The following is a 12,147-nucleotide window of genomic DNA, read 5'->3' on the forward strand; positions in this document are numbered from 1 at the left end:
AACAAAAACTAGTTATTTCTTCTGTTAGTATGTGAACCCATCAGTCTGCTCCTAAAAAGCCTGATATATAGAATTAAGTAGAGGTGCAGTCATCTTGTGCCAGTTTGAGACAGGGCTTGCATCAAAGGAACTGTCCTTGTCTGTTATCTTCGCTGTGCTGACACTAATGTTTGTATGTTCTCCTGAGCCAACAGGCTGGTCATCAGCCTTACAAAAAGACGAAATACCAGATTGCCACTTGAACTGCTGAGACATCTAATTGAGTGTCACTTTGATCAGATTGAGAAATATTTTTCTAATGGTTGTAACACATTCAGGAATATTGGATAATTTTGAGGTTCTGGTTTATCCAGTGATACTAAGCTATTCTACATTTTATTTCTGGTGTGATTTATAGGTGTTTTTTGTAAGTGGGATGATTATGTTCTGCAGTGGGACAGCTGTATTTCATTGGTGGTATGAAAGTTATCTGTATATGTAAACAGCATCCTGTGAGTGGATGGATTATTAAGGAACCTTGAAATAGAGGTTTGTGTTCTCTGTCCCCATAGCTCTGATATTCTGTCTGCCCTTCTCCCTGTTTCTTAACTCCAGTGCTCTCCCTATTCCTCAGCTACTGCTCTTATGTCCACTGGTTTTGTTGAACAAAATCTATACCTACTTCCAAGATGCTTGAGTTCTGACAGCTTCCTATCATAAGCCAGAGAGCTACAGAAAAGAGATCTGTTAAGGCTGGTATTGCAAACTTTGCCTTGGGCGTAGTTCCGTGCCAGTCTGAGATGTTGATCTGCTGGCTGCTGCATTTCTTTCCCCTCATTTGAACTATCATGTGTGTCTGACCCCATGTTAAGCCATTTCTGTTTGCTTTGTCGCTCTTCTTGTCGGGTTAGTGTGCTAACCCAGCAGACGGCTGAAATGGCTTGGATGAGTTCTGCAGCCCTGTAGAGAAAGGGGCAGAAACATGCTGTAGGGAAGAGTAGGGATAGCAGCACCAACTGCTGGCTTAGTCTGCTGTAATTGCTGTATCACTTGGGATATTAATCTCACAGTATCATCAATTTGTCACAACTTGTTTTGTGACAAAACTAAATGCAAATCTCCGAATTCTGTTTGATTTGATTGAAACTACCTGCTGATCTGAGCTTTTAAGACCAAAGTGACAGGTGGGCAGTGATTATGATTGTACGGGCTTTGTTTCTTTGTGAAACCATACTAAAAAACTTTTGCTGGATTTAGTCATAGAAACATCAGTGTTACTATATGCAAACCTCTGGTATGCATATCTTGTGGCTTGCAGTATGATTCTTCTTATCCCTTTGTTTGCTGTCTTACTACCAGATATGTCACTCTTGATCAGCTGTTGCTGACCTTTAGTATGTGGCTAAAATAGCCTTATCTTGCTGGACAGATAAAGCAAAGTACAGCAGGAACTTAGATGCTACAGTATTATATTTTCAGAGTTTAAATTATGTAAACCATATGTATGACTACAAGGCTTTAAAAGGCTGAAAATATGAAATTTAACTGCACAGAACAGGAAGAATGACACCTCCAAGTAAAAGAACAAGGAAAAATTAACCCTGAAAAGTATGTTTACAAACCTAGGTAGTTTGAGTACTCCTATGGACTGCATTAACTTTTACTTTCTGTGTTTTCACATACAGAAGAAACTGACCATTTGCTGACCAGTTCCCATGTAATGTGAAATAGTTAACCCATTTGGGTCAGAAATTGGGATACGAGTGGGACAATGTTTGTGCTGTCTGGCTGTAATGTGAACTCAGCTGCTGCAAATTCTGTTTGGACTACTTTTTTGCCTACTGGGAACCAGTGGGCAGTAACACATAGTGATTGTAAACAGCCATATATGTACTGCTGTTACCTCAGGTGATAAGTTAGAAGATAGGCAGGGGTGAGGTGCTATTGAAGATTAGCTTGGAAGAAAGCTGAAAATACTGAAGGGGAAGCAAACATAGAATTGTGAGGAGCAGCAAGACCTATAGTTCCTGTGAAGAAAGGATGTGGAGTGACACTTTGAAGGTCTGTTAGTAAACTTTTTTCTGCTTAAAGGCAGAACTAATTTTTCAAAAGAATTAATTTTTGTTCAATTTCTGAAAATAACTTCTTTGTCTTTAATGTTTCTGGAACTTTAAAAGCATATACTTCAAAGTAGGTGAAATCTAGTATATCAAGTTCTAATTTTAAATAGTATGTACTATTCACTTGAATTAATTACTATTTGTCTTTAAGAGTTGTTTTTTTAAAAAATGTTTAAAACTTTCTCTCTTTTTCAGGTGTTGGGAAATCATGTTTATTGTTACAGTTTACAGACAAGAGGTTTCAACCAGTCCACGATCTCACTATTGGTAGGTCTCTTTTGTCCCCCACAACGCTAATGGTTAGGGTACCTCAGCATGCATTTATGAGTTTGTTGTGCTGCAGTAATGTAGGATTTGTGCTGTATTAAGGTAGCAATGAGTCCAATCAATATTTGTTAGCTAATAAAGCTAAGTAAAGGTGTTTTGTTTTGTTTTTTTACTGGAAAGGTACAATTTGAAACAATTACAGAAATCCTAACTTTAGTATCTCTACTATCTCTTCAGAAAAGCTAAAAACTAGGCATGGAAGCAGAATTGGTCAAACTTGGAATGCGTTGATGGTGATGCAAATGGCAGACTTTTTTTACTAGGAAACAGAATATTAGCCTAGCCACAGAACTTTGAAGACAAGTTACAGATAAACTAAAATAAAGTTAACCATAAAGGTGAATAAACATATTTACAATTTGGAAAGACTTAAGTTCTAGATACATATGAATTGAAATGTGAAGTTATTCACTGTTTACAATGGATAGGGGTTTTTCTTCCTGATTCTTCAACTGGATCTGTACCATTTGTGTTAGGTATGATTTGGTATTGATACTAGGGAAAATACACGTGTTGACAATGCATTGCCTCTTGTCTAACTATAGTAAATGATACAAACTTCTACTTACCTTTCCACACAAAAGGTGAGAAATAGTGGTGAATAAATTCTTTTGTGGTCAAGCTTAGTCTTCAGAGTTTCACTGTTAAGCATTACAAATGGTAGCCTCTGATAAGGTTGCAAAACCTTTGAACTTCATGTTCTTTCAAGGAACCTATCAGCTCTAACCATGCCGAGTCTTGTACAAAATGTGCCCCTGCTCTCTATTTTTAGTTTCTGCCCTGAAATAGGTAGGCTTCCCGTGTTTTGGAGTACTGAAATAGATGCATGAAATATAAACGCATATTCTTCATGTAACAGAATGTATCGGGTGGTTTGGGCATGACTTCCCTTGCTCTCTTGACAGTCCTCTCACACCTTGTGTGTGGCTGTGTAGTTCAACTTCTTAAGCTAACATTAGTGTTCAAATATTTCTTGGCAGCAGATAGGCTGCCTGAGCGAAGAGCCTGAGTTCTTTTAGAGACGCATGAGTTATTGCCATCTTTTCTTCTTTAGGCCTGCCAAATATATGACACCGTATAATATCACTTGTGCCTTTGGCAGCCCTGGCACAACTGATAGGCTGTGGGAAATAGCTTCATCTCAGCAGGGTGATTGTAGTGACAGTCCTTTGCTTGGCATATAGTTAGCTGAAATCTGGGAGCAGAAATTGAAGCTAGTGGGATGAGAAGGTGAACCTAGATAGCCACATAATCAGGGGTGTAGGAATGGAGCGTGGGAAGCTGGTTGGAAAGGAGAAAAACAGGCATGGGCTGGAAGCAGCCTTCTTTCACTTAACTGATAGGGGGAGTGTGTGTGCATGTGTTTTAGCTAGGAGAGCCTTCTCCCAAGTACCCAAACAGATTTAGAAAGACAAAGGTAAATAAAGAACATGGATTCAAAGTCATAGGAATGCCCATGTAGGTCGAGATGGGATATATTTGTTACCTAATGCACTTCCAACTGATGGTGTTAAAACTCCTGAAAACCCATAGACTGAATAAAAAGGCTTGTTTATGTTATGTAGCCTAACTTTTTTTCAATGTAATACAACCATTTTAGACTGCGGGAGTGCAGATTCTATTCCTGCTAAAAAAAATGGCTGAGGAGAGGAGAAGGGAAACTGAAATTGGACATGTGGGAAAAAAAGATGTTTCATCTAGGTTTGTGAAAAATTCAGTCCCAAATTTTAGTGTAGCTAGCCTAAAATGTTATCTGTAAGATTTAAGAAATTCAGCCAGAATCCTTACCTCTAATGAAATCAAGGTAATGGAAAAATAAAATTAAAAATAAAAAGATAGAATACATAGAAGCAGGTATTTTTCTGCCTTTGAACTACATTCATAGTTGTGCATAATTGTAATAATGTGCTCTAAAAACTTCCAATGCAACATTTATCTCAGTTTATTTTCCATTTGGGATTGAAGTATCTGTTATTAAAAGGAATGAAGGAGGAAGGGAGAAGCTGCATGATGTGGTTTGGGAAAAAAAATCCAACAAACCAAACAAAATGAGCAACAACAAAGTACACACACATAGAGACAGAAACCCAATCGAACCTCCCCACTCTCACCACAACATTTGTAGGTAGGTATGGGTGACAAAAACCACTGTAAACATTTTGTTTGGTTTGTCTGTTGCCCTTAGGACATGCCCTTACTGTGAACCTGAACAACTTCTATTCCTTCTTTAAGAGAATAAACTCACCATCAAACTCCGTGTACTGTTTCAAATGCAGAATTTTCTCTCAGCAGATACTTTGCTGGAACAGGATAACTATCCTTTCATTTTTCTATGAGATTCTGTGTAGAAACTAAACATTTAGATTGACTGCTGAATCGGCAGCTCTGTATCTGCATTTTGAGATCAAGTAATACCTGCAATGTTGATGTTTATAGTAGTCCAAGGACCTTCCCCTGGCTTGGCAGTCAGCTTCAGAGGAAAGTGTTGTCATTCACCCATTTCCTCCTTTCTGCATTGCCCTCTCCATTCTTTCAACTTGTTTGCATACCACAAATTATTTGGATGCTAAAAAGAGCACAGTGTTCTTTGGCCCACAGCTTTTGTTTGGCTCCTGGGGGAGGGAGTGGTTCCTCTCTGCCCCATTTCCATTTTGAAGAGGTGTTTGAAGTACTTCAAATCAGGGCTGCTTAGTTGGAAGACTTCAGTCCAAATCTAGACTGTGACCAGTGTTAGACAAAACTTAAGCTACCAGATCTTTATTTTTTTCTGAAATAATCGATATATGAAGCATAGATCAATAGAAACTTGATAGCCTTTAAGCGTACCAGTGTAGAAATAGTCTCAATTTATGCTTCATTTACTGTTAGTGATCTAAAAATTGCTTTAAAGGACAGCACAAAAGGCTGAATATTTCCACTGAAGAAATTCCTTTTGCTTATTTGAAACACATTATTTTTTTCCTCTATTATTAAATTTGATCATTAACTAGCTAGAATTTTGGGAGCACTTTTTTCATAAAGGCAGATGAGTTTTAATACAGTAACAAAATTTATCTTGTTGAAGGCTGTGTTTGTATGCTCACTTAATAGAATACTTTATTGATGGAATTGTAGATTTAATTTCTTCTAAACTGGCTTCAGCGATCTCTCGTTGTGGTAAAGTTTCAAAATAACTGTGACTCTTCAGTTTCCTGTTTGCATTCAAACGGACATGTTCTTCTCCATCTGATCTAGTTTGATCAGATGAACTGAACTATTTTCTAAATAGTTTGAAAAAATGTAGCGGGAAAAACCTCCGTGACACTTGCTCTAATCAGTGCATTTTTAAAGCACTTGAAAAGTAAGTTTTCTTCCTTCTGGAAAACTTTCCAGCTTTTTCAAGCAGCTGGAAAATTAAATAAAAGCATATTGTGAAGGAGATCATTTTCCTACAAATACAATGTTGACTTATGTTTTTGCTTTCATAGCACTTGGCATTCTTCTTTCTGATATATGCTAATAACATAATCTTCTGTAAAATCTATTCAGGTGTAGAATTTGGGGCTCGAATGATCACTATTGATGGAAAACAGATAAAGCTTCAGATATGGGATACGGTAAGTAATAAATCATAGAAATTACTTAAGCATATGGCTCCACTAGCTTTCCCTTTGTTCTGGTTAAGCTTTCTGCTATCAGCACCTGTGTGAACCTATGTACTTAGTCTTGCAGCTTTCTTTGGTTTGTACAGAGATTAAAAATGTGCTTTTTTTTTTTTTACATCATATTCTTAAAACATAGCGAAATTCTGCTGTTTGCACTGTAACTTTATTTCCTCAAGTGACGCTTTGTCAGATTTATAAGACTGGAATTCTGTGCTGTCTCACTTCTTTTGAAAGTTTTCTGTATTAATATCTTATATTTCTATAAATAGTCTTTATGCATTCATGCAAGGTTTGGTTAATAAACTGTTGGGAAATTGTGATGTGTCTACTAGCTTTAATCAAGAATTCACTAGAGGAAATGTTTGCATTTAGAAGAAAAGATATGGTTTGCTGTTTTCGTACAAGAAGGCTTAAGAACTCAAATTCACCCTAATCATGAAGGTGGTAAATACGTCAGGCAACCAAGAAGGGACTGGTAAAAGCTTAAAGTTTTGAAAAACCTACTTTTTTTCTAAAAACAGACTTTGATTTTAGAGGGATTCAGATTAAGAACATAGGTGAATGAAGGCAACTGTTTTCTTCTTGTCACTCACTTGACCATAGAGCAGTCAGCCTCAATGTCTACACTTGTGATACAGTGACTTTAAAATGCTCAGGCTGATAGCTCTGTCTTTCACATGTGCTTAACTGTTCCCTAAGACAGGGTTGTGTGCTTCCTTTTCTGAAGGCATTTTAGGATACCTTTAGAAACTGACAGATGTGTGAGCCATAGCCTAATGTATGTGCTCTTTTTGGTATAGCCCATCAATTAATAGGTACATTCATATCTGCATGCCTACATACGTAAAAATGTAAACAAATGCAGTACTTCAGCTAACTTTTAGGTAAGATCTGAAGTACCTTACTTATTTCAAGTTCATCACTTGAAATGGCATCTAACACCTGCTCCTCCTTGGAAGTTCTTAAGGAGTAGAAGAATATGGTCACATTGTGCTTACTTTAGGCTTTTTTCTACCCTGGGCGTTTTTACTGTTATAACTGTGGATTGGTAGCTGATTATTTTTAAGTTCAGTAGGCAAGCAAATCTCTGCATAAACAGTAGCTTGAGAAGCAAACATTTAGTCTGTAGTGTGACTACATGAGAACATATCTACATTGGTCCTTGCTCCCTATAATTGGAACAGATTCTCTGTAGACAGAATTACTGATTTTACCACCAGTGCAGCCACTGTCTTTCATTGGCTTTCAAACTGATTATGTTAATGTGTTTTTATCTGCTTCTTGGATACAAGTGAACTTCAATTATTTTTGAGTAGATTGTTTTTCTTGGTGCCTCTTACTCAGTGGCTTTTCACAGTCTGGCTTCCTGAATGCATGTAAAGTGTCTGATAGCCAAGATTTCAACTGAATTTGTTTTGATTATAAGTTGTAAACTCTTTTTGAGCAACGATTCTGTCTTGCTAGCTTCTTAAGTATATAATATGTAAATTAAAACTATTCATTAAAAGCTTCCATACACTGAGTAGATTGTACACTTGTGTTATAGTTAAAATATTATCTATAAGTTATAAGCAATTAATGACTTAGTATATTGGCCATAGTTGAAATTTTAACTGCATGCAATCTGGTTTTTAAAACACAGGATATTTCTATTCTAATCCAGTCTTGGCTTATAAGCATATCTAAGTTCCACTGTCTCAGTTCTAATCTTGGGTACAAAGGTGTTGACAGAAGAGAAAATAACTATGAGGAGGTAATTCTCAGAGATATTTTACTTATGAGTGTTAAGGTACACAGAGATGTCCGTAATGACCAAGGTTACCGTGTCTGTTGTGTATCTGCATTGAGCATTTTCTGAATTTCTTTTTCTGTTAGCAAAACTGCTAGCTGTTACCAGTGCTATCTCTATGTTTATTAAGCTATAACAATTGCTGTTTGATAAGAGTTCGTTTTACACCTATGTCTAAGAGAACTCATGAAGTATTTGTTTTCAGCTGGTGCTTACTGACTCACAGCACCAGCACTTCCTGATTTAGTGCTAGCCTTGCATACCTACTTCTAATCCATCACTGAAAGGAAGCATCTTGAGCATAGACATAAGAAGTGAAGAACTGGATAAAATTTTGTTTGCCTACTTAACAATTAATAAGGACTTGCTTTTGTAAGAGAATCAAACACTGTGATTCAGTTTTTGCTGGCCAGATATTTCTATGCAACGGTGCTCAGTTTGTGTTGTCTTCAGCAGGTCACTGCAGCTCCAAGGAAAGGTGTGCAACCTGCAGCATGCCTTACTGCAGGAGTTTGTCATAACTTAGAGAGGAAGTTAAAGCTACCACTGTTGCATGTCTGTGAGATCCATTTATGTCCTCTTCATGTATCGTAACTCAAGAATATTTGACTTTTTCATTAGCATCTTAGTTTGGATCAGGAATGTATTAAAGGAGATAGCTCTGCTTACTGCAGTCTGACTTTCATGTGGGAGTACAGAAACTGAATTCCTTTCAGATGAGGCCAAACTGGAAGATACGCTCAAGGAATGCATGTGTGCATTAGAAATTGTAGTCTAGTATTTGGTCTTGTGAGCTGGTAAAACTAGACTGATGCAAAAATACACCCTCAATCCCCCCCAAAAAAAACCCAAAACCCAAACCAACAACAACAAAAACCCAAACCCCACATTTTGTGAAATATGAGCCTCACATATCCAGAAAGAGACTTAGTGTTAGGTGCTGCAGTCTTGGCTCCGTTGCTGTTCGTAGGTCTATACAAGCAAATAGCGTGTCCTGTTGTGCAGGTATTGGACCAAATAGTTCATTTGTCTTTGCTCTATCTTCAGACTGGAGACTATTTCCTTTCCTCTGTCTTTAATCTGAGTAATGACTTTCAATAGTTGGATAGACTGAGAAATATTTTTGTCAAAACTGGTTAGTTGGTAATTGCCTACTCTGTGAAGTTAAGCTAGTCTTTTGTGGAAGTGTGCCATTGAGTTGCAGAAATAACTTACGGGGAACTAGAAGTGGTCTGCAGAAGCTGGTAAGGATCAAAAAGACCACTCTGGGAGCTATTATGCTTTGAGAGTTTAAACAAGCTGTGTAGATGAGATTGGTTGTCGTGTGGCAGCGTAACACTGAGAAATACTAAAATTGCTTCTCATCAGAAAAACTTCATTGTTGTAGAGAGATGCTGGGCTTGTTACCAGGCTGAGTCAGTAGCCTTCATTTCCATGCTGAGGGGGATGTTTTGTATTGCATTGACTTACTACCAAGTCATAGTCGACAAGCAAAAATAACAGTAGTTGAAAGAGGGAATTTAAGTTCTTTCGGACACTGCAGGGGGGAGAGATCAGTGATGATACTAAGTATGTTCTCTAAATTACACTGATTATGAAGGACAGTTTTTCCTGTGTATTTAAATACAATAATTTTTAATATCTATTTCTGCTTCACTTCATGGAAATGTGATTTTAAAATGTTTATTTTTATTCATTATTGTGTTTCTTTAACACTGTAGTCTTGCCTAGACTAAGGCTAAATATCTGGACTTATCTTTTCTTTTTTATAAGCTAATTTTAAGTAATTTCTTGCTTTCCATAGAAGTGAGCTTTCTAATTAAATTGACAGTGTCTTCTAGTAGTTGAGAGCTTGCACAAAAAGTGTGTTCATGCAAGATAGAAGTCATAATAGTTGAAGGCATGTCTCCCTAAAACTACAGTGTGACTTATCCTTCTGCTTTCAGATGTTCAGAATATACTAATCCTTCTTGGAAATGCAATTATTTTTCATGTATTTGCAAATATTTTGGATCTAGTAGAACCAAATAAAGCTCCTTTAATTCATTAAATGAATACTCATGTCATCTTAGTGATATTGTCAATTGCTAGGATGTAGCACTCACCCCCAATACTTCTTTATTAATTGTCTACTTTGTGATATTTTCTCCTTGCTTTGGTAGTCAGAGCATATTTTTTATATTCATGGGCAGCTGGTGAATTCTACTGTAGTTTTATTAATTTGACTCTTTAACCATCGTACCTGCAAGAATGCAGCTACATCTTACAGCTCAAGTTCTGATGACTCAGTGCTCATGGCCCTCTGTTTTACTGCAGTGAAACAACACAAGAACTTGTGGAGGATCTGTTTTGGTTCCTGAAACTAGGTGGATCACCAGTGCACAGACTGTGTGCTGCTGTGTCGGAGCATTAAGCGGCTTGTGTCATTATCTTCTTTGCCAGTAGCTAGATTACTATTCACATCCAGGAAGGTACTTTAGGATGCTAAGGTAACTTGATACACCTTCTGGCTTAGTGTTCAAAAACCTTTCTGTCATGAGCTTAAATTTATTTGGTTATTGAATTACTGTATTATTGGTAGTTTATTTTCTGACTGGTGATAGATTTCATGTCAGTTTATCTGTGGCTTTCTACAATCATACACTAAGCTCTTGCTTAGGATAAGGACTTAAATGGAAGGGAGGGTTAATTGCTTCCTCTTGTTCATAGTGGAACTCCCATTTTAGTGAGGGTAGCTACTTAAAACCTAAAGGTTTCAAATATATTTATAACCTGAAATAAATCATAAGGATACTTCTAATAATGGAGGGCAAAAGCTTTCTTTTTCTGTGATACGTTGTGAATTGTTCTGGATGTCAAAATGGCATGCATTCAACAACATCAGAAGAAAAGGCACGTGTTCAAATTATTTGTATTTAGACATATGTACAGTTTCACCCTTGGGGATCTTCAGTCCTCTTGAAATTTCAGTTCTTATTAGGATGACAACAGGGTTATTCTGAAGCTTGGCTGAATCCTCCACATAAATTCTGACACTTTCTTAAATTGTTACAGATTCCTCTTTGTAAGTGTCTTCAGTTCTGTCTTGTTCAAGAATGTATTTGCTGGAAATCAGCAGGGTTTTTTTTATTTTATACTACTTTTAGGCCTATTCTTTGTACTACGTGCTAGTAAATCACCTTAAAATTCTTCTTATTCTGAAGCAGAGCCGTGATTGCCAGAAAGATTAATGCATTTGTAAACAAGTTGCCATGTGACAGAAGGGCTGTTAATTTATTTATAACTTTCCAAACTCCATTCAAAGGTATGTATTGCTTCTCTCTATTTCTGGAACATTTTGTTCCAGGGATCAGCTTTGTGGAGTAGTTCCCAACTGGCAGTTGTCATAAGTAGTGTGACACTTGTGTGAGTTGGTTGTTTCTTAGATGTCTTTTTAGTTTTCTGTACAGCTTAGAATAGGGTAAGCAAGTTTAATTGAGCAGTAATTCCCAATGCAAAAGATACGATCTGTCACTGGGTTTTAACATGCCATACATGTATGTCTCTTAAAAGTGAAGGAGTCTAGAACTATGGTGCATTGTAATTTCTCGCTTTTCATGCAGTTGTACACTAGAAAGCTTCCTCGTAATAAAAGCTGTTGGTCAGCTTGGATGTTGAAGGCCTGCTGGAATGTATTCAGATAACTTGGTCCTTTAAAGAAACTTTCCAAACTTCTCAGCATTGAGAATAAAGAATTCAGTAAAATTAGTGGACTGTTCTAGGTAGATGTGCTGGTTTGGATCCTATTTCATTATTTCATTATTTAACTACTTTCTTGTACTGCATAGTGGCTCATTTTTTTTCTCTTTAGTTTGTAGATTAAAAAATATGTAGTTAAGGAACTTACAAGGAACCCTTTTTGATAGCAAAGACTTGCCTGCACATTTTGCAACTGACACCTATGTTACTACATCATACACTTGGAAATTACAACGAGGTTTCCTATGGGAATAGTAACACTTGGAGTATTCTTTTTAAATGTGTCACAGATACTGCGTCAATGGTAACACAGTTGCATAGCTTAAATGTTCCTGAAAACTTCAGTGCAGGCCCTAAATATCTGTATCATAATGACCTAAGGTGATAATGCTTCATGTTCTGCTTACATCATTACTTTGAAATTGAGTTTTGATCTCTATAGTAAGGTATATTTAGAAAAACACATGGTATTTATGTCCTTGCAGTTCATAATGGAATCATAGAATGGTTTGGGTTGGAAGAGACCTTAAAGATAATCTGGTCCCTGCCA

The 12,147-nt window shown here is 36.9% G+C and overlaps 1 protein-coding gene across 2 annotated transcripts in view; it reads left to right on the forward strand.

Annotated features, from left to right (window-relative positions):
* The first annotated feature begins 2,296 nt into the window (after nt 1-2,296).
* Nucleotides 2,297-12,147, forward strand: part of RAB2A (RAB2A, member RAS oncogene family) — a 32,841-nt gene continuing 22,990 nt past the window's right edge. Inside the window, exons 1-2 of one of the 2 annotated variants that reach the window (XM_010188778.1) lie at nt 2,297-2,366; nt 5,955-6,022. In XM_010188778.1, the coding sequence (XP_010187080.1) occupies nt 5,975-6,022 (48 nt within the window). In that variant the 5' untranslated portion in view covers nt 2,297-2,366; nt 5,955-5,974. The remainder of the gene's footprint in view (nt 2,367-5,954; nt 6,023-12,147) is intronic. The other variant, XM_010188777.1, reaches the window with a different exon arrangement.

This window comes from Mesitornis unicolor, unplaced genomic scaffold (assembly GCF_000695765.1).
Source record: "Mesitornis unicolor isolate BGI_N332 unplaced genomic scaffold, ASM69576v1 scaffold20427, whole genome shotgun sequence".
Lineage (NCBI taxonomy): Eukaryota > Metazoa > Chordata > Aves > Mesitornithiformes > Mesitornithidae > Mesitornis > Mesitornis unicolor.